Source organism: Centruroides vittatus, unplaced genomic scaffold (assembly GCF_030686945.1).
Source record: "Centruroides vittatus isolate TY-2023 unplaced genomic scaffold, ASM3068694v2 scaffold_769, whole genome shotgun sequence".
Lineage (NCBI taxonomy): Eukaryota > Metazoa > Arthropoda > Arachnida > Scorpiones > Buthidae > Centruroides > Centruroides vittatus.
The window spans coordinates 4603398-4628134 of NW_027122717.1; the positions used below are offsets into that span (position 1 = coordinate 4603398).

The 24737-nt window shown below is 29.9% G+C and overlaps 1 protein-coding gene across 1 annotated transcript in view; it reads right to left on the reverse strand.

Moving 5' to 3' along the window:
• Nucleotides 1-20909, reverse strand: part of Syx7 (syntaxin 7) — a 38185-nt gene extending 17276 nt beyond the window's left edge. Inside the window, exons 1-3 of the mRNA XM_067288076.1 lie at nucleotides 20764-20909; nucleotides 4523-4623; nucleotides 2664-2732 (exon numbers count right to left, since the gene is read on the reverse strand). Coding sequence (XP_067144177.1) covers nucleotides 2664-2732; nucleotides 4523-4586 — 133 coding nt within the window. The 5' untranslated portion in view covers nucleotides 4587-4623; nucleotides 20764-20909. The remainder of the gene's footprint in view (nucleotides 1-2663; nucleotides 2733-4522; nucleotides 4624-20763) is intronic.
• Between the last annotated feature and the right edge of the window lie 3828 nt (nucleotides 20910-24737).

Sequence of the window (24737 nt, forward strand, 5' to 3'; positions counted from 1 at the left end):
GTCAAACCCTCCTCTACAGCCTGTGTGCCATGACAAGGTACGTTACCATTCATAAAATGAAACTTTTACCAACAGCACCTCCAAAAAATCAAACATGTGAAAACAGAACTTTGTCAACATACCATTGGCAGTCATGATCCCTTGGTCATGCACATACAGGTCCATACGGCCATTGATCATGATGCCTGCCCACACCATGATACTGCAAGTTGGATATCGATCCCTTTCCTGAATATTTTTGTGGTGATAAGCACTGCTAACCTCACGTCATATCAGTTGCTGTCTAGAATAAGACAATAGACTGAATCTACTCTCATCTGAGAAGAGCATGGTAGCCCAGTTGTCATTAGTCCAATTGTGATGCAGATGGCACCAACATAAATGGCACTTTGGTAAACTCTCAAGAGTGGAGGACACACAACAGATCTTTGGGTGTATAGTCCTTTCTTTTGCAAATGTCTTGTAACAGTTTTACAGAATATCTTAGTTCCTGTGGCTGTCTGTAAATGACTTGCCAGTTCACCAGCTGTGCTGCATTGATTCTTTTTACTGAAGAAACAATATACTGATCTTCTTGGGGAATCATACTACTAGAATGACCTCCCCCCTTGCACCTGCTGCAATTCCACTAGTTTGAAATGCTGCCCATAGCCTAGAAACGATACTGTGTGATGTTAACTCTTTCTTGTCCATTTGCTACGCCCCTCTGTTTAAGTTTATTTTGTAAAACGGCGGAGGGCAATATAGGTCAGTCAAGATCACTCAGGCAATATTATTTTAAAAATTCATCAAAAATCAAATTATCATTATATTCATATGAAAAAAATTACATACATTTAGTAATATCTTTAGTTTTAAATACGATATTTTTCAATACATTTTACTAGAAAAATTTACAAGAAAAAAATTATAAATATCAGAACTGACATTTAAACTTGATAATTTGTAACTTTTTGTCAAAATTAACATTGTCTAGTTACCTAGTTTTTTGCTGGCACTAAGCCAGAAAGACGTAGAATATTGTTTTGTACAATTTTATATAAGACTTATGCATGTGCATTTATTTGTTTTGAAATTATCGTGCATTATATCAAACATTTGTTTGAAATCAAAATTTTATTCTGCCATCAACTAATATAATGAACTAATATACTTTATTCGCTTCATATCAAACGAGATTATATATTTTTGTAATAAACACATGATTACCAGTAGCAATACATGTAACATTTGCTGATATTTTCAATTAAAATAAAAAATAAAAAAGTATATAGAATATCAGAACTGAAGATCACAACTTGAATATTTATAACACGTTGACGTATTATAGCACGAATAAACTTATTATAGCATGAATGAACTTATTATAGTAATATTACTGCATGAATATGCTAAAAATGAAATAAAAAATTATCAGAAAATAATAAATTAAGAAAAAAAAGCATTAATTAAAATTTTTTAAGTCAACAAAACACCACCTGGACAAAAATATGTGAAACAGACGATAAACAAGACGCTGCCATCAAGGGCCGACATCTGTTGTCGATAAATTTTATTAAAATCAATTTTTAACAGGGTATCGATGAATCGGTACCCTGGACTATTTGCTTAACAATTAGGGTATGACAGATCGGTACCCCGGTCAATTAAGACTTAAATTCATAGGCAACATCTGTTATTTGCCACCCTTTTTCCAGCTTTCCAATCATTCTTTGAGTAAAGTCATCTAAATGATTGTTTGAAATCTCTTATCTGTGCTGTCACATGACCAACTCATACGGAACTCAAACATTTGCATAAGTTTTACATAACAGAGTACATCATGATTTCAAGCTTATTTCAACAGATTGCTGCGGTTCAATTTCTAACTGTAATCATTGAAAATAGCATCCGTCCTTAAGTTTTTTCCACCAGTGTATCTATAAAAATCATTATTAAGACATTTATAGCCAAAATACTTGTAAAATCTTATAATATAGGAATTATGGCAATAACATAAGCCAAAGATGAGCTTTATAAAGAAAAATTAAAACAGAAGTTTTGAATGAATATGTTTCGATTTTCTTTTTAAATAAATAAATAACTGAAAAATCAATAGCAAAAATTAAAAGCAAGTTTCTTCAGTTAACATCAAAACATTCTAGAATGTATCTTTAATAAAAAAGTAAAAGATGAAATTCAGTTTGTGAAATACAGTTCTGGGAATTCTGACAGAACAATAACATCAAATAGTTCATTAATCAACTTATAAAAAAATCAACAAATTTTGTTGATTTGTCAACAGAGGTTACTGATGACAAGTCTATTATGACAACCAATGTTATAATTCTAGAACTTTGCAGATAATTCAAAATTATTTATAATAAACACAAAAAACATTCCATTTGACAAGGAAAATTAATCCTTTTTAACAGTTCTTAATAAAAAATTAAGTATTAACAGTTTAAATTATAAGATCAGATGTTCCTGTCTTGATTTGTAAGTTATAATGTAGAGATGGAATTTGCACTTTCATAATCATTCTACAGTTTATTATTACATTTCATATATTAATGCCAGTCATTTGAAATGATTTAAATTTTTTTATTAATTTCACATTTTTAAATTCAAATGTGAAAACAAAAACAAATACAATTTTGAACAATATTAAAATAGATACTTACCATTCTGTGATATTTTCTGAATATTTGTTCCTATCTCTTGCGAAAGTCGGGAAAATTCATTTTGATTTTCTAAAAATATTGGAAAAAAACAAATAACTGATAAAATAAATACTGTAAAATAATTTAAATACATTAATTAACTATATTTTAAATTCTTATTCACAAAAATAAATATTTTCATCTTTTTCTAAATATATCGGGGTTTAAATTCTTACAAATACTATTCTTACAAAAAATTTATTAATAAAATTTTTAATAAAGCAAAACAAAAAGAGTACAAATTCAATACTATAAATTTTTCATAATTGTGTTCTGTAACATTTATTTCTGCACAGTCAATACAAGAAATAAATGACTTATAATTAACAAAGAATGTTCTGATTCAGTATTTCATAACCCAGATATGATCTAGGTTATGAAATACTAATTTAGAAATGTTATAAATTTGGTAATTGCATTAAACTCCGATGTTATTTTTAAAATTTTATAGCTTATTTCCACTTTATCTAATGAAATGGACAAATTTAGTCAATAGCTTAAATAAAGTTAGATTCAAACTTCACTAAGAGACACAAAAAAAATTTTTTATATTCTTAATTAATTATTCATATATTTAATAATAATGCTTTCAGTTATATTCAAGTTTTTATATAATAAACTTGCTAAATCATCCATAAATATTTTTTAAAAGAAACTTCATTATATAAAACATATTGCATCCACCAGCTTGACAACCTTGAGCTTATAATGCAACAATACAATGATGCAAAAAGGCAGAAAACCGATAAACAATAAACTTACTTCAATTTTAAATCATAGATTTATTTCTTTAATTTGTCAAAAGTTTTGTTCAAAATTTAAATTTTAACCACTGTTACAAAAAATAAAGGAAAGTTTTTATCATCTTTATTATATCCAAGTGGTGTTTTTAATGTATTTTATTTTTTTCAATTCGCCAATAATATTTGATATTTGAATAGTTTATTAACCTAAGAAAAATGCAATTAACTGCAGTCAAAAATTTTAATTGTAAGTGAAAGATTGAACTAAACAGAAATCTGTTATATGGAAGTTTGATTGCATTTAAACAAGACAAAACAAATACAGGATTAGTCAAAGCAATATCTACAACTTTAAGGATTAGCTTATAGTCCAACAACAGTGTAAGAATTGTGAGGATGGATTTTGCATAGTTTTGTTATGTTCCCTTCCCATTGCCCCGAGGGAAACTACACACACATACTTCTAATCTAATGATACAATTCCAAAGCTGAATGTTCAACTTTGATTTTTGATTCCAATGCCAAATTGTGCCAAGTTACCTAGCTGCTGGCCAGTTTAACTATAAACCAGATGATTTTCTTGTCAACACCAGTGATTTTGAAACTCCAGACTGATGTTGGAATATAAACTGGCTTTAGCATTTCAAGTTAACTGTACAGTTTGTGACAAAAATGTTTTCAAAGTTTTACACATATCTCAATCTATTGATATGGACCTCCCTCAAATCCTTATAATCACATTAATGCATTAAACTAATTCGTGTATATTTTCTTGGGTGTATTTTTATTGATCAGGATCATAATGCTTCTGTGATATGTCCTAGTAACTCTTTTATAGTAATAGACAAGGCAGCATAATCATCGTATCTTCCATTAAACACCATAGAAAAAAAAATCTAAGGTTAATCTGAAATAAGAGATCAAAGTCATTGACTTCTGACCAACCCTGCAGAAATCATAGCTTTGTTGCAAAATTTTATAATAATTCAATTAACTGTGGTCTTAACATACCTGTTAAATAATCAAAATGATTCAATGATTTAGTTTGGCATAACACTATAAATAAATGCAAATTACCTGACGTATATCCAGTTTTATATGAAGAATATTGATATCCATCATAACCAAAACTTTTAGCCATGATGAAACTTTCGAAACTTTCAAAAATACTTTTAAACCTATAAAAAAAATAATAATAAAAATAAATTTAATAATTTTCAAATTAAAAATTATTTATTATTAATAATTAACAATATGTTAAAATGCTTTAATAATAGCACTACATATACCTTAGAACATTTTAAAAATATAATCTAAAAGTAAAAAAAGAAACTACTGCATTAATTACAAAAATCTGTGATGAATATGTAATATACAGAGCAAATTCATTTAAATGGAACACTTGGGTATCTTAGAGAAAGATAATTTAATTTTGTTACTTATGACTTGAAACAAGATAATCAAATGCAAATATGGTAACATTCATGATCCAGTTTTAAAATATTTGGCAGACATCCAAAAATTGGTATTTAAACCACTAACAATAAAACAGGAAATGCAACCACAAATGTAAAATGGCATTGCTAACGACTAAATTGATACTTTTTGGATTAAGATGATCTTCACCTTTATTTTGCAGCTACACTTATCACATGCTGTATGAAAAGCAATCTCCTGGCAGACTGTCACAGTGATATGCATTGTATCATGTACTACTATGTATGGCCAAATATTGTCACAAAATAAACATTAATATTTAACCAATTTGCTATCCATCCAACACTCTTATATAACATAAATGAAGTATTTTAAGGCAACCATATTGTTTAGTGATTGTGCAATAAAAATTATTATTATATAATTCTAAGAATAAAGCCATATGGATCAATAATATTCATATGACTATTGATTTATTTAACATTTTTAAAGAGAAAATATTTATAAGATGTCTATATACCGAAAAATATTAAATGAACTAATTTAAAATAAGCAGCAAATCATTAAACTTGATTTTACTTTCAGCTTTTCATCATGAACATTTTGATTACAAAGTTATATGTTAAAAAAAAATATCTAATACTTAAATCATTTTAAAGTATTATACAAATTTATAAGATACTTTAGAAGAAATTTGAAAGATTTTACATTGATATTTACTAAAGACACACAAAATTGGAAAACACATTCTATGTTAAAGTTTCAACACTAAAACATTGTTTACTACATACATATTAGATATGAATAAATATAGGTTTAATGTATTATTCTGCCATTTAAAGGACAGATAAAACTTGTTATAGTAGATCAAGATCTTGAATAATATTCTTTGGTTCTTCCATTAAGCTTGAGCACTTTTTCTACATGTAGTAAGTCCTTGATTTAGTAAACTAAATGAGTAGGGTACTCACTATTGCTAAAAGGTCATTAAATTGAATTTTAATTATTTTTTTAAAATTTTTATCATTATTTTAAAAACATGTACAAGTACACCACTGAATTTCTGGCACTCTTGGTTCCAAAGCCTTGCCAGATTAACTGTTTTGCCAAACCAACTGTGGTCATGTATAATAATAATTCATCAAAACACTTCTTACCCACTATTTATATACTTCCCATATACCATTGACTGCTACACTCTTAAATATTAATGTAAATTATGTTTGATCCCACCACTGACAATCTCATCTCAGAAACCATAGTTCCAGTTAAATTTAAGCAAAATAAACTAAAAATATGACAAAATTAGTGTTACCACCAAGTGCAGTGTAAATAATGTAAATTATCATGTCATACATATAATGTCATCTGGATCATCCAGTAAACTAGTCTAGTAGCAGTGGAAATTTCAAGTTCCCTTTTGTAATTTTGTCTGAATTAAAGGAAGTGTTGAACCATCAATTGCCAGAAATTTGATGGTGTACTTTATGGAATGAACTTACAACATGCAAGATTTATTATAAGCATGAAAAAATAAATTATTATTATAATATATATAGAGTAATTTTTACAGACATTACATATGTACCGTATATGCATGTGTATAAACATACAATGTACCCACATTGTACAGTACATGTATTAAAAACTAAAAATTTTTTAATACAATACAGAAAACAAAATATTCACAACACTTACTATGTAACAAAATAATACTTTATCAAATGACTGAGTATTATTTTTAAGTTTTACCTTTACTGTAATCTGGCAATAAACTTTTTATAAACTAAGGTTTCAGAGTTACGTTATTCTTCATAACAACATATACATCAACCCAATTTGATTATTAATGTATGCATTGGCTATCTTTTGTTGGCAATATCAGACTTCACATCCTAGAAAAGTTTATCTAGTTATATCTAGAATTCATTGTGTACCTGATCTTTTGTGAAGTATTTATAGCATTCTGTTAACCAGTGTTTTCAACAGAGAAATTTCATGCACATTTGATTCATTAATATTTAATTTGGGGTTTATATAGTTTATCATGAAACACAAAATGTTACTTCTTAATTAACCTATAAGTAATTCAATATAAAGTATTGAAAATGTAAATAGATACAACCAATCCTTGATATCATCTTCTTCTTCTTTAACCATTGAGTCATATACAACTATTGGTGACTTCATAGATGAGTTTCCTCCAGCAAGTTCTGTGTGGCGCCCAGTCTTTCAGGTATTTGAGTTCCAGGCTGGTATCTGCTTTGATGTTATCCATCCACCTGGTACGTTGCCTTCCCCTTTTCCTATGTCCCTCTACCATTCCCAGCATAATCTGTTTTTCCAGAGAGTCAGCACGAATAGTGTGACCAAAGAACTTTAACCTCAAGCGTGCAATCATTGCCTCCAAGGAGATTTGTGGTCAAATTTTCTCTAGGACTACTTTATGAGTTGTTCTATCTGTCCACGGGATTCTGAGAATCCACCACCAACACCAAAGTTCGAATGCATCTAGCCTTCTTTTATCTCTTTTTCTCACTGTCCAGCTTTCACAATCATAGGTTGTGATTGAAAACACAATTGCCTAGACCAGTCTGGCCTTAGTTGATATTGTGATGTCTCAGCTTTTCCAGATGTTGTCCATCTTGGTTAGGGCGGGGCGGCCCAAGGTTATCCTTCGCTTAATTTCCTCTGTGCATGCTCCTGTTCTGCTTAACTTTGAACCAAAAAAGATGAAATCATCCACAAACTCTAGTTCATAGTCATCTATAGTCACTTTCCCATGCAGTTCAGTTGTCATCATGACCTTGGTCTTTTGGATGTTGAGCTTTAGGCCCATCTTCTCACTCTTGTCTTTTATGCTCTTGATTAAAGTGACTAGATCTTCTTCCAACTCTGCAAGTAAAGTTGTATCGTCTATGTACCTTAAATTATTGATGACCTTACCTCCTATGTGGAAACCAAGGTCTGTGTCTTGAGTGGCTGACCTCCTGAAAATCATCTCTGCATATATATTAAACAGTGAAAGTGAAAGGATGCATCCTTGTCTGACTCCTCTGTCCACTGTTAGCCAGTTTGTGTCACCATAGACTGTTTCCACTGTTGCTTTAGAACAGTGATGGGCAAAGTACGGCCCGCGAAAGTATTTAATCCGGCCCGCCGAGGGTCCATCGACATGGATAGTATATGGCCTTTAACACCTTTTCGCACTGCTGAAAGTTGCTTCCTCACAGCTGGAACCTGCTTTCGAAAATATTATGGAAAATCAAAAACAATTCCATATGTCTCACACGCCTACCATGGCAGGACCTTCGAATAAAAGTTAAATTAATTATTATTTAAGATAAAAGGTAATTTGTAACATTTGTGTGTAATGCTGTAATGTTTTTATAATATTATGATTAAAAGCTTTAACACAAAATGCATTTTTTCTATAATTCTGGCCCTCCTCTAGAATTTCTTAAACTTTGTGGCCCCCCATTAAAAAAGTTTGCCCACCACTGCTTTAGAACTAAAGACTACTTGTAAAGAAATTTTTCTCAATATTGAATAGAGAACTGCTCTTTATCTAATTTACTAAATGTATAATTCTGCATTGCAAACAACATTGTTATCACTAAATCATATGACTTTACACTCTCAAACTTGTGTGTAAACCTCATTACTATATATACTTCTTAACTTAACACACTAATCAGAGTTGTGGAGTTGTAAACAAATTACTAGAGGAGTCACAGTTGGTAAGAAACAGACCAACTCCTATTTTCTTTTTTTTTTTATTATGTATTTTATATTGGTTCTGGTTAAAGCTCCATGATGATTCTCCTAATCATGATCTTTCTTTGCATATCACTAATTACTGTTGATTTTCTTTTCAAAAATTTATATTTGAATACATTTTGTGGTAACTAATTCTACATTTTTATTGTCAAGACCTTAACAAAAGGCTGAGAAAACTAAGGTTAAATTAGTGTTTTTTGAATTCTTCATTATAACAACAGATGAAAAATGTTGTAGTTGTAGTAGCAGTAGTGAAAAATGTGTAATTAAAGATGATGAAAAGTAGTGATAATGAAAAATACTGTGAAAAAAGATAAGCACTTTCAGTGGCTTTGATAGAAATGCCTGATGATTCACTTGATAGTGATGAAATGCCATTCAGGATTAATATAATCTAAGTATTTTTTATATTATTTAGAGGCAAGAGTTAGATTCAGACCTTTTATTTTTATAAGTTAAATGACATTTGGGGGCTTGGTCTACCAAATTGGTAGACCAAGCCCCCAAATGTCATTTGTTCATCAAAAATGAACAAATGACAGTTGGCATGTGACAAATGTCAGTTAGGGGCTAAAAAGCTTGTCCCATTATATTTTATTTGTAAACAGTTATTGAAATATATTTTCATACAAAAGTAATTAACAATCTACTTTAGTAGCTATAATTTAATATATCCTACTCATTCTATATTTCAAACAATGAAATTACAGCAAGTTTAATGTTAGCACTCAGTGTGAATAATGGTAACTTGTCATATCCTTATTCAAACTTATAAGGAATATGACATCATTTTCTGTTTTCCACCAGTCTTTTATGATTGGTAGAAAACAAAAAATGTCATTGTATTCTTTGCAAGCTCAAAGTCATATATTCTAGTTTCATAATAATAATAAAATCCAGCAATAAGTTGCTTAAATTTACCAGCACATTTAAAACTGTGTGAGGTTCTATCTGTTATATTTCATTAAAAAACATTTTACATTTTTAATTATTATAAATGACAAAAAGCTTAATTTTAGGGGTAGAGATACGTTTTATAAAAAATTGTAAATGCTAATGAGTAAAATCTTCATTAGATCTAACCCTACTTGAATTATGACACATGACCCTTTCTATCACCCCATTCTCTCAACCTTTAACCACCAAAATATAGCATAAATAGCATCAATCCCCTAATACACAAACTTCCCTGCAAAATTTCAGAAATTTTCAACAAAACACGAGTTATTAAGCTTCCAAAAAGATGAACAAAATCTTGCCCCCACACACAAAACCCCCAAATTTTTTGCATTTCTCGATGTTTTAAGGTCCAAAGTCCAAAAATGTAAAAATGTTTGGGAGATCATTTCTTGACTAATCATGATACTTTTCCTCTGTTATATATAACAGAGCGGCAAAAGTAAAAATTATCTAAAAATATTTTAATACAAGCACATTTTAATTTAACACCATAAACATAAGAAGTTCTAGTCTACATTGATCCAAATAATCTATAAAAATGTAAACTGAATAAATAAAAATGTGTCTATATATCAGAATGGTGAAATAAAACAAAGCTATAATAAATCTGATTTTTTTTTCTGTTGAAGATTGTTTGAAAAAGTAAAAAATATTTTTGGTGCCAAAAGAGTAAAAAAGAAGCCAATTTTGTCGCAAAGGAGTCAAACCTGCTATCATTGTATGTATTGAGCATTTATTACAGTACCACTTTTTATTATTTACATTAAAAAGTGTAAACCTACCAAATATTTTACTTCAAAATATATGCAATATTTATGAAAATATCATCATACAACTTAAGTTCAACAATGCCACTTCAGAATATAGAAGAATAAATCAAGGAGTAAGACAAGGATGTCCATTGTCACCAACACTTTTTAACATCTATATAGATGACATAATACATCAATGGCAGGAAGAATATACATTAGGAATTCAGCTTCCAAACAACATAAAATTCAATACCATGCTATTTGCTGATGATCAGGTGGTTATTGCTAACTCTGAAGATAATTTACAAAAAGGTTTATTTACCTTAAATAAAATTTCAAAAGAATACAGCATGAAAATTTCAACTGCTAAAACCAAAGTAATGGCATTTAGAGGCACAGAGCCAATATGCAGCAAAATCGTAATTGATAATACAACTTTAGAGCAAGTTAATAATTTCCTTTATCTAGGATGCAATATTTCTTATGAAAGTGAGAATGACATAAATAATAAATTCACAAAATTTCTACAAATAGTAGGAATAATATATACTCTAAAACCACACCTTGTACAAAAGCACTCCAGACTGAAATTATATAAAACTCTGGCTGTTCTGACTCTCCTGTACAGTAGTGAAATCTGGGTTCTAAAGAAGAAAGATATCAAAAGATTACAGGCAGCTGAAATGAGGTTTATGCACCAAACTGCTGGATATATGCTCCTGGATCATTGTCAAAATGAGGATATTTTGGAGGAACTCCACAAGACCTTTAATTGAAAAACTCTCCAAATATAGAGAAAAATGGCTTCAACATGTATCTCGAATGTTGATGGGTAGGATATCTCATGCAGTTTTACAATATCAACCACGAGGAAGACGACGACGACAACCTGGATGTCCACAAAACCGACTCCTAGATCCTGTCTAGCTGAGACTGAAACGGGTCAATATGGCCTAAATTCGTGAATGGTGTATGATGATGATGATTAAAAAGTGTAAAAAACAATCATTATTGAAAATAGGGTTATTTCTTAAGGGTTGTGAAGGTAATTTACAGTTTGGTTTAACAAATTCTAGTAAAATTTTTGTTTGTTTTATCTGAAAATTAATGAGAGTGACAATGGCGTTTTGCCAGGTTAATGGCTAAATTCATTTTAACACGAGAATTTGTTTTAGTGATGTTTACTTTAAGGTGAGTTGATTGTAACAGAGTTAATACTATTCTTCAACAATATTCCTGTTTACAAAATCAAAAAATTGAATTGTAATTAAATATTTATATGGATAGTTAATAATCACAAATATTCAATTTATTTATAATTTCATATATAATATTTTTTATTATTCAGCTAGAAGGGAAGAGAAAAAGAGAGAATGTTTAGAAAAAAAAACCAGCAAGAGTCTGGAGTTGGCCACATGGCCTAAGAAGCTGGAAAGATTGAGGACAATAGTATTTTTTATATACAGTAAGCATTATAACCAGACAAATAACCATTAAGACAGATGAAGTAGACAAAATAGCACAACAATAATCATAAAGACAGCAACCCATAAATTTTAAGATAAAGGCTGCTTTCACTATAATAGAATCTGTAATGGTAAGTGGCAAAACTGCATAGTAGTAGCCCTCATGACATCATACAGCAGAAAAGGAGCATGTTTACTAGTTTAGTCAAATTCAACTTTTAGCACAATTACAAGCAGAAAAATTAAGTATTGATCAATGTGAAAGCATCATTTACATCAACATTATTCAACAGGGACAATTTTCAAACTTATGCTCAGCCTTCCCAACAGAGCAACTGAAACCTGCAACTTCTGTTCACTATGCAGATGTTTTATCAGTTATATAAATCTGGACCTCCATCCAATCTTTGCTTAATTTAGACTATATAACCATACAGGTTAATTACACACATAAATTGATAATTTTTCAAATAAAAACAACATACATTAAACATTAATTTTAACTTATTTTAAATTATATCATTAAAGAAAATTCATTTTGTTTAAAATAATTGTTTACTTAAGCAGATACCTGAACATCAGCAAATGACAGAGTTTTTTAATGATTATATATGAAATTTTTAGTTTAATTATCAATATAAAATATTAATAATTAAACTAAAAATTTCATATGTAATCATTAAAAAAACTAATCAAATTCAATAGCAAAATCCTCTCTTGTGAATGTAAGTATATATTTTTGTAATAGACTTAATCACATTTATGCATATTAGCTTATTTTCAATGATTAAAATAAAATATTTTATATTAGTATCAAGCAACAAAAGAAGAAAAAACATTCCTATCCTACATTGGCATAAAGTTTAGTTTTTCTGCAGTTATAAAATTGTAAAGCAATCTTTGGAAATTATTTGTATAATGCATTAATTAATAAAAAATAATTTAGTATCAAATTGCAAAATACCATGCATTTTGCTATTTGTACTAAATTCTTAATGCATGGCATATCAGTAACAACTAAGTCATTGGATAGACAGATAAATGGCTTTCTCTAAAGAAACTTCTATAAATTTGGAAAGAATGTGAGAACAAATTAGAACTGAATCAGGTCTTTTAGAATTAGTAGATAGTTTACTTTTAGTGAAGAGAATTAGTGATAGAGAAGTAAAGAGAATTAGTAGATAGTTCAGTTTAATTGTTTAATAGTCAAGTCAACTCTTCAACCACTTTAACAAAATTAGTACATATATTTACTAATTCTATTAAAACAAGTTAAACTTTGTTTAAATACAGTAAAAATCACCAATTCCACATTCATATCTCAACACATGAACAGTTAATAACAAACTAATTACAATACAATGTGTTAAACAATCTTACAGGATAAGAAAAACTATCAAAAGCTTTATATATATTATAAAGAAGTTAAAAATACATTTTAAAAAATTCTCTTTTTGATTAATGTTACCTATGGTAGCAAACATGGTGGCTCGTCTCTGAAACAGTGGGATGCACGTTTTAACCTAACCTAACCCATTCTAATAATTTGGTTGGCTATAATTATGTTAATTTATTAGAATAGGTTAGGTTAGAACGTGCGTCCCCAATATTTCAGAGACGAGTCGCCATGTTCACTACCATAGGTAACATTAACCCTCTTTTCTAATAAAATTTATGCAACTCTTCAATTTCGGACTTGAAGAAAGTGTGCTCTACTTTTGAATTAAAAAAATAACATTGTTAGGTAATACTAAACTAAAGCAAGTGTTGATATCGCAAACTGTGTATGAACTGGCAACACCCGTCCATGACCACTCGAAACAAGAAGAGACCTATAGTTCAGTTGTGCACTAAGTTATGAATGGGTGAACAAGTGCATGTATAGTCTTAGATTAGAATAAAGTGTAATTCTAAGTTAAAGGACTGCCTCATCATTGTTCTAACAAAAATCCATTAATATATAAAAGGACTTAATTTAGATAAACTACATACATATACAATATATAATTAAATTGATTTTTATTGCACAAAAATCATTATTTTTAGACACTAAATTAATCATTTAATGAATATTGATTTGAAGACAATGACAAAGGTATTTCTATCAACATTACTCATTAAATTCAGATTCAAATATGATCTAAAAATTTCAATTTTTCTTTAATGCTTTTGCATTAGTGTAACATTTTCCTTAATCATTTATGCTGTATAACTTCACTTTATATAGAACCTATTTAAAATGATCTGGAATGGATTAACAGCTCACAGTAGTTTTAACATTGCTCAGAAATCAAATCCAATCCAAAAATTTGACATATCGAGTTGCAATTTGAAAAAATTGTAGACCTATAAATTCCCACTGTCATCAGTCCGTCTATTTTTCCTTAATCTCGAGAACAAAGTTACATAGATAAAATCCAAGACCAGATATGGAAACCTTAAGGGGAGGAGGCCCCAATTAAATATATACGAACTTCCAATGCAAACCGGAAGTCATGTTATTTCAAATTCAAAACTTTCCCTGAAAGCAGTTAATAGATGACTGGCACAACTTTATTGTTAAAGGAAAAGTATAATGTACAGAGGCAAGCCATTACAAATAATTTGAAATGGAGGGCATATTAAATAAATTAAAAATATGATTAAAATTGCAGTCCAGCATTGTGATGATGTCACAATAAATAATTGCTCATTTAACTAAAATTTATTTATGGTCAACTATAATAAGTCAAAACAAGTTGTTAATTGAATAAAAATGTTATTTGATACATTTTTCAAGAAAAAAAATTAATATTCCAATTAAAAATAATGAAATTAAATAAATGATATTAATTTAATATTTTTAAATCTTGAATTAGAAAATATCTTTTTCACTGTATAAAATCTTAAAAAATGAATGAATGATGGAGAACTCTTCTATTGTTTTTTCTTTAGTACTTTTAATAAATTATTATTCATTTCTAAAAATTTGATATTTATTACATATTAGAAAAAGCAATTAATTTTTTTTGAGAATCCAGATATAGTGTGTGCTAATTAATACAAATTTGTATATATCCATATTCTAGTATTTAAAGAGTATATACATTGTATTAAAGATAAAAATTATAGTTTATAAAGGTTCCATGTAACTAAAAAATTAAAATTAATACAATAATATATAAAATTATTGTACTAATTTTAGTTTTTAAGAATTTTAGTGTATCTATGTATGTATATATGTATATATTTTACACTAGCAGCTCAAATTAGTATTTCACATTGATTCATGATGCTCTTTGCATCTGTGCTGTAGTCAGTTCACAATTGTTTATATAAACAATTTTTTTATATATATCAAATAAATGTAAAAAATAATCAATATTAAAACAAGAGAGAGAGTAATTTAAATAATGCAGAAAAAATTAACAAAAATCTTTTAAAATAAGCAAATATGACTTAACTTAATCAATCAACTGCTTTAACATTGTGGCATTTACTAAATGTCAAGTGTTACACTTTGAGGTCTCACAGTGCATAAAAAATATTTTTTATTTTGAAATTCCATTTTTCTGGTAATATACTTAACGCCTCTCTTAACATTTTATTTTTCTCAAGAATTACATTTCTACTCAAACATTTCATACCAGTAGGTCAGGGAGTGAATGAGGACTATATAACTTTATTATATTAGATACACATTCCTAAATTAATATAACTAAAGATTAGAAATAACAACTTAAGTTAAATATAATTGTCACAATAAAGAGAAACTAACAAAAACCAAATCTTCTGTATCATCATCACTCAAAATTCATTGTGACAATAGTATAATCTTTCTAAGTATAATACTTGTTTTAAAATTATATTCAAATACAATAAGAAACATTTTTAACCGATAGTACCTATTAACAACTAATTCCTATTTACCAATTCTTTTCACTATTAAAATATCCTGTTCAAATTATTAAATAAACTGCTTTAAAAGGCTATTAATTTATTATTCTATTCAGCAACAAACAGCCAATAGCCTAACTTTAAAGGACAAGTATTCTAAAACCAGGTCACACCTTGCAATTTTCAACCATGCAGACAACTGCAACCATGACGGTTTTCCTGATAACTAGTAAATCCCCCTTCATGACAGCAAATGCAACTAGAAACAAAAAGTTTGTTCTACTCATGTCAATTTTGCAAACATCCATATTCAATCAGCAAACACTTTTGTATGAAGTCATACAGTGACAACTTTGAAACAGTTTTCCATCATCGAATAAAATGAGAATGCCTATGGAATTTTAATTCTTCATTTTATGAAAAAGATAAAAGAGAACAAGCATGGCATAAGACAAGCAAAAATCTTGGCAATGATTTAAATACCACTTTTTAGATTTCTGTATTTATAATATTGATTATTTTTAATTTAGTAATTACATTATTATTTTAAAAATGACTAAAGAACTAACTGAAAGTATCATCATTTGCAAACAATATTCCTTCGAATTAAAAAAAAAAAATAGCAGAAGATAGCTGCATTGTACAATATTACTTCAAATTTAAACCACATTTTTTATTTCAATTTTTAAGATGTAAAATTAGGGTGCAGCTTAAATTCAAAGCGAATATTTTAACTTCTTATTTTTGCCAATCTCTCACTCTCCAACAATCAGGTCTTTACATGTGCTTAGTATTACAATCATTGATAGCAGTTTATTTGGTAGTTCCCTGTTTGCATTTTTTGATTTACTGTATTTACTCACATATAAGGTAAGGTTTTTATTCATTTATCACAGCTTCATATTCCTAGGTCATCCTATACATGCAAGCAAAACATTCTTTGCATTCTTACAAATAATTTTTGTGAACTATGTATTTGTAAACATAGTAAGTATTGTTGCTGTGTATACTAATTCTGTGTGTACCGTCCTTGTAATCCAAATAATGATTCTGGTAGACGATCATACAGCAATGGTTAGGAAAATTTTCGTTTATTTAATCAAATGCATTTCGGGTTGGTTTATTTCCCAACCCCTCTTCAGTGCTGTTAAAGAATACAAAATTTGGTAAGATTTCCGACAATATTAAACATCACATAAATTGGAATACAACAACATAAAACTTACATATCATATGTTGGTACATTTTTAAAAATATTTTTTTATATTTTAACATAAAGGTGTATTACATTCTCTATAACATAAAAATTTTTTGTGATTTAATACAATTTGATAAAAAAATATATACAGTTATTCAATTTAGATTATATATAAAAACTTATATTTGCAGTGAAAGTGCATTGTTCCTAATGAGGGTGCAGCTTAAATTCAAACCTTAGGGTAAACTCAAGAGGGTAAATTCAGCTTAAATTTACCCTCTTGTATTTAAAAGCAAGTATTTTATCTGGGTTGTTTAAATTGTTCTTGTATATTGTCAAGAGTAAAGATGAATAACAATAGGAAAAGCAAGGCTTTTGAATTGAATTCCAAATTAAAATTCCAAAATCACACAAAAGCCCGATATAAGTTTTAATTCATTCCCACGTGAAAACAGATGATTATTCACAAATCGGAATTTGGAGAAACTCATAAGTGTAATCAACGGAGAGTGAATTTGACTGTTAAGAATTGGTGAAAAAAGGTTTCCGATTGTCTAACTTTACATGAAGAAATTATGTTGTCGATTCTACAAGATTTTTCCTTAAAGTTTAAAATGCCAGTAATTTTTGCAGGACAATGTGTGCATTTACGTTCATTTGATATTTTACTTGTGATTAAACAAAATAAAATTAGAATTGTATTAATAAATCTAATTTTCTTTATTTTGATCTTTAAAGTCACACCTCATCCTATATATGCGAGATCGTCTTATAAATATGGTAATCCAGTTGCTGTTTAATAGCAGCTGTGTAAAATCGAATTTTAAATTTTTTTATTACCCATACTCACTAATAATGGAATAATGGTTTACATATGATGTTGAATTCAAAAAAAAAAAGTTATATTGTGTGCCCAAGAAATTGGAAATTGTGCAGCCAGTAAAACATTTATGGTTGACAAAAGGAATGTGCATCATTGGAGAGCCATGAAGAAAGAGTTATCTCAGTGTAAATAAGACAGAAAATCATTCTCGAGGCCTAAAAAAAAAAAAAAAGATACCCTGCAATTGACACAAGTTATATATATACAATCATTTTTATCTTTTTATTATTTTTTCAAATTTTCCAATTTTAAACTCCTGCAGCTTATATTTGTAGTAATACAGTAGATGTAAAGGGAATGTTGGTTTATTATAAGGTCATGTTTTTCCAAGTTGCAATGCCAAATGAACAATGTGACCAGAATAAGATTGTACTTGTTGCAGTTGCCTTTATAGCTGGAAATCACTTACAACTTTTATCTAATTCAAACATTATTTATTGTTATTGTGTCATTGCTCCCTTATTATTGCATGGGCAATATTCAGATATGTGTAAATCATAAAATTTTTATTATATACATTAAAAGAAGTATTTGTGAAAATTTCAAACTAGTTAATTGCATAAACATGCACATATTCAGTACTATTTTTCAAAATTATATCTGCATCTTCAAATATTTCTGAATATATATATTATATATGCATGAATTTGCAATATATAATACAGGTACTCCTCACTTTAAGACCTATCTGCATAACGACCAATCGAGTTTCGACCTGCAATTCGGGGAATCCCCTTTCTCAGCTTGAGTGTCGATCAGTGGCGAATGGTGACATGCGTACTAAGCGTACTATGATATCCTTATAGCACTATAATAGGCTGATAGCGTACCATAATAGTCTTTTTATGAATAAATTTGAAGTTTGTTGCATAATTTGTATAATTTTACAACGATCCTATATTCCCGGCGCAAGCTCCTCACTTATCAACCAATTCGCTTAACGACATAGTCATCGGAACAGAACTCGGTCGTAAAGTGAGGAATACCTGTACACTAACAAATCTACTGATAAAAATACAGATTAATATAGAAAAGAAAAAATTAATGTCAAATGATGTAACTTCTAGCCTGATCCAATTAAAAATTATTATTACATATGATTAAAAGTAAATGCAATTTAATTAAATCTTTTAATTTAAACTCCTACCAAAATTAATTATGAAACATTAATAATTCAAAATGCAGATTCAAAATAATTATTTCACTTATAAGCATTAATATATTTTAAAAAAATTACTATTTATATGGGGTCTTCAAACATACCATTAAAAATAATTAATATTTGATTTTTAACATATTCAAAAATAAAATTGTTACACATATTTAAAATATATTCTTCAGAAAATTTATCATTATATAAATAAGCTATGTGATTTATGTTATTGAACTATAAAATAGTTCAATAATATAAAACATTTGTATCTATCTATCTTTAAATAAAATGGGAATACTTTTGTCTTTATTCATTAGAACATGAATCAGGACACCTTCAAATCAAGCATACGAATCATCATTTTAATTATAAATATATTCAAAAAATTCTCTTATTCCATAATATTAATTTGAAAACAATTAAACAGCAAATAAAGGCAAAAATATTCTAGTTCTGATATAATTATTTCAAAGATATTTTAATTTATATGCATTTTATACTATCAAACAGCATTTGATAGCAATTTTGTCATTTGCCAGTAGTATCATTATATGTATTTATATGTACAGGGTGGCCACAAGATCTCTATGCATACTAGTTATTAGTTCTCTGTTATGCTCTCAAATTCTTTGCATAAATGTACATCTTATTCTACACAGTGGCGTAGCTAGGGGGTGCAGTAGGTGCGGTCCACACCGGGCCCCTAGAAAGCAATAGGCCCATGGGGCCCCAAAATCACAAGAAAAAAGACCCGAAAAATTTTTTCGAGGGCCCACAAATCTGGTTCCGCACCAGGCCCGGAGAACCATAGCTACGCCACTAATTCCACATATTATCTTCTATGCTAATGGATGAAAATAATTAAAGGAGTTGCTGATACTGTTCTAGAATCTTTAACTGTTGTAAGGCAAAGTTAAAAATTTTACTTTCAAATGCCACAAAGCTAATGAAGTCCAGACTGAGATAAGCAATATATATTAGGTCCACATAGGATCCAAATGTGTTAATATATTCTCTAACTGAGAAACTGGAATCATAGTCTCAACTATTTCGATATCCAATGGCAACAAGATGTTTACATCACACATTTGAACATCAAACTGTGAGTGTCTAAGAGACTAGAAGCCAATGTAATTAAGTATCGTATGATTTGAAATGTGCCACGAGTTCATTACCATTGGATACCAAAATTTCAGCATTACCAAAAATAGTTAAATCTAGATCCCCAGGACATAGCTTCACATATAGAACTTTTAACTATTAATTGTGTAATTATGCACATATACACATACTTCAACACTTAAAAAAATTCTGTATATTATAGTTATATTAAATTGAATTATCTTACTTAAATGAGTTAATAATTAAGTATATCACATATTTAATAAGCATCAGTTATTGTGCAACTCTCTTTATCATCATTTAACGAAATGCAGGCTGATTATCAACGAATTTTTAATTAAGATTAAGGAATTTAAGTATACCTATTTGGTGTATATTTGAAAAAATACTTTAAACACAATTAAGAATGTAATTGTGTAATTAACAAGCAAAACATCATTATGAAATAGACATGATTTAACTGATTGAAATTACATTACAATTTATTGCGCATTATTTACTTTAATCAAATAGCTTATTTATTCAAGTAACAAAGAATATTTACTTGATTCTAAACCAATCTACAGCGCTTTTTAAAGGGGAAAACACCATAAATATTACCAAGTTTGTCGAAATAAACTCAAGCCAAGACTTTTAAATCGATTTATCGAATAACGCACTTTATATAATTAAATTATACAAAAACACGTACCTTAATACTTATTATGGTGTTATAAATTAATTATTAATATCGAAATTTAATTTATTTTGGTTAATAATGATTCATTTAATCAAGTTTTGTACACAGGGAAAAAAAATCAACACCTTCGGCTCGATGAGTCATCTGCCACTGGTTGAATTGATAGTTTAGTGTTGCCAGATCTCGTTTCGAAGGTAAATTAAATAATATAAAAATTATTTTAATAAAAATTTAGTCTGATAATCACATTCGATATACTTTTTGGTTGAAGTTATTAATACAATAAAACTTATTTTTTTCCAAAAATGTATTTAATTTACGGGAAAGAAAGGTGTTGATTTGTTTGAGCGTCATCGATACATTCAATTTTTCGCAGAAGTTCAACCAGCAAGAAAAATTAGCGAGGTTGAGGCCGAAGTTTTAAACGCGAAAACGTGTACGTCGGACGTTTAGCGCCGCGTTCCTGTAAGCCTAGAAGTTTGACAATGGCGTTTGGAATGTCGAGCACGATTGCACTGACTTTCCAAACGCCATTGCCAAACTTCTAGGCTTACAGGAAAGAGGCGCCGAACGTCCGACGTACACGTTTTCGCGTTAAAAACTTCGGCCTCAATCTCGCTATTGATTCAGTTCCTCTCTACGGATCCCTTTACAGTTTCTATTCCTGTTCGCTATATCTTATCTGAAAATAATTGGCAAACTAGTTCAATAGGTAACTGTTTGGTTCCCATTCGATTAGTAAAAATTTTCGGTTATAAAATCTGAATGGGAAAATAACAGCACTAATTAACAATAAATCTTTTAAAAAAACAATAAAATACAAATTTAAAATAATTGCATTATTGTTAAACATTTTACAGAAACTTTTACCAAATAAAAAGTTCAATCGAATATTTATTAATTGGTTGAACTTTTGGTTTCCAAAAATTAAGAAAAAATCACAAAAACCGCGTTAACTCAAAAAGTTACATGCTGATTTTATGAACCTGAGAAAAAAGTGTACAACACAGTAAGGTGTAAAATACCATGAAAACAAATTGCAAGACAGTTACATTATGGGTTCGGCCAGGCCCACAATGGGGCGACCGGGTGGTGAGGGACGGGGCCCGACATATCCGAACGGACCACCCCCCGAAAAATTCCTGGGGATTATTCGACCCGTTCGGATTCGATCCCGGGTCCCCCAGAGCAGTAGGCTGCCACCTTTACCGCTCGGCCATCCGGCCGTCTAATTACGAGGTTATAGTAATTAGCACGTGTATGAAATTGACAAATTGGATGTGTCAGTTTGGAATAGGAAAAGTGTCTTCAATATGGAGTGTGATCACCCCCGAGCAGCAATACATCACATACAGAGATGCGTGATGCAGCGTCGTAACTAGTTTTTTTTTATGCGCCCGGTGAGAGCTTCTGTAACTACGCCCCAAAACTATGATATAAAACTTGGTCCAGGTCATTTCTACGCCCCCCAGGGTCTACGCCCTGTGCCTGGGCACTGCTGACACCGCTCTCGTTACGGCACTGACGTGATGGTGTCAATTATGCGGTCTATGAGTTCAGTGGGAAGTGAGAGCCATTGTAAAGCTGCTCTAAGCCTGGAAAGTCTGAGGATGAGAATTAAGAGTAACAATATGTCTCCCTAGAGCATCCCAGACAAGGTCAATGCGATTCAGGTTTGGAGTTTGAGCTGGCCACTCCTTGCGCTGAATTGTTTGCTATTAAAGGTAACAATACGAGCCATGTCTGACGGCAGGATGGCCGAGCAGTCAAGATGGCAGCCTATCGCTCTAAGGGACCTGGGATCAAATCCGAACACGTCGAAAAATTCCCAGGAATTTTTCGGGGGTAATCCATCCGGATATGTCGGGTCCCGTCCTTCACCATTCGGCCGCCCCATTGAGGGCCTACCCGAACTCGTAATGGACTTGCGAAAAAAGGTCCTTTTAGTGCCCACAGGGCGGAAAAAGTTTTTAAAAATTTGTGATAGGTAGAATACGAAAACGTGTGGAAAAAACTTAGAGTGCATAAATGTTCACGTTTTAAAGTAGTGATCACTTTCTTTTCCCAATTTGTTAAGACAGAAAACTTCCTAGTTTGTGAATGTAAAACCAGAAAGTTTATGTAAAAAGGTTTTAATATATTAGAGGCAGGGGCGAATTCTCTGGGCTTGCTTAGCATGCTCCGCATACTTAAGAGAAAGTTTTGATTGTCAATATACTTTTTATATGAGAACAAATATGCCAATAATAATTTATTCTAACGTGTGAATTTTTTTATCATTTGTGTTTCCTTTTACATCAGCAGCTAACGGTTAACCGTTTTAATTCAGTGCCATGCTTGCAGGAACTCGTGTGGAGGTTTTCCGCAGCAAACAAGTGCGCACGCATGACGTCATTCCAAGCATTTAACACGGCCAGATTGTATCGAAAGCTTGCGATACCCAGTCAGCATACATGTATTGTGTACAGGGGCAGATCTACATGAGCCCCCAGTGTCAAGGACCACAAAAATTGAATTATCATCATAAATTTTTAATACTTTTTCATTATAATATATTTCATGTGTAGATATAATAGTATGGTCTTTATAATAGTCCATGCTTTTTTTTATTCACATCAAATAACATTCTGCCTATTGTTTAGTGATAGAGATATACTAAACAATAGGCAGAATGTTATTATTCTTATTATAACTTTCAGCATGCCAAAAAGTTTTGGTCGGAATTCGCCCCTGATTAGACGTTTTCATGTTAAATATAAATGTTCCACATAGCTTATATTTTATTATTAAAATTGATTATAGATACAGATTATATAACGACTCAAATGTTAAAAATTATATTTCTTACAAAAATACTTCATGAAAACTAAGACAAAAAGACTTCATTAATGGCTAAATATAATCTTCCACATCTTGAAGAGTTGAAGACTCCTTTTTTGGAGTTTCCGAAGCTGAATGAAGAGGCGAAAAGTATTCTTCGTTTAACGAAGAATCTTCTTGTTCATTAGTAATCATAGATGAAATGTATTGATCTTGACAATTGATATTTTGAAAGGAGCTGCTAAGTTTTTGTGATGTTTTTAGTTGAGATTTTGTTCCATTTTTATGTGGCCACGAAAATGAAAGGTTTCTATTAAAGCACCATTCCTCATCTGCAGAACTTTTAACGGTTCCTCCAGTCTCTAAACCAGGACATTTTTTATTGGGTGATAAGGAATGAAAATTTATTTTTGGGTGAACTTTGTCGTCACAATTGAATATAGCTATTTCTTTATCGTTGCATTTAAGCATATTAAATTCTTGATGAATTATTTCAAATGGCTTCTCCGCTTGATTTACGTTTGAAAAACGAGAAACTGATTGGTCAGATTCCTCTGTATTTTCTGTATGAGGAAGAAAATTATCTTCTAAATCCTTAAAATCCAAATAACTGTTACTAGCGATTGTATTTTTAGATAAACTAGGAATTTCTTCATTAAGGGTTCTGCCAACTGTCGAAATCGTGGGAGTAGGAAAAGAAGTTTGCCTTGTACAACAGAATTTCCCTTTCAAATGTTTCTTACTTATTACTGGAAAGCTGAAAATATTCTCAAACCATAAAGCCTTTGATTCTTTTGTACCTTGTAAATATAAAACCAGCATTATCTGACTAGAAACTGAAGTTACTACTAAAACCGTTCCGATAACCAGCAAGTTAAACGACTCATTTGAAGTAGAATTTGAATTAGAATGAATACAGAATTTGATAGCAGTTATAACTATAACTTCAAGAACAGATATAATATAATAACTGACTCCTTCGCAAATATCTGTACAGAGATTGAACGCGGTGTTCGGATCTCTATTGAAATGCCAATCAAAAAGGAGGAGGTAGCTTAAGTAGCAAAACCTAGCCCATTTTTTGTGTCCATTTATGGATTCCGGTACTAAATACGGCATTTGTTGTTTTAAATAAGCAATATTTGCAAAGAAATGAATACCAAAAA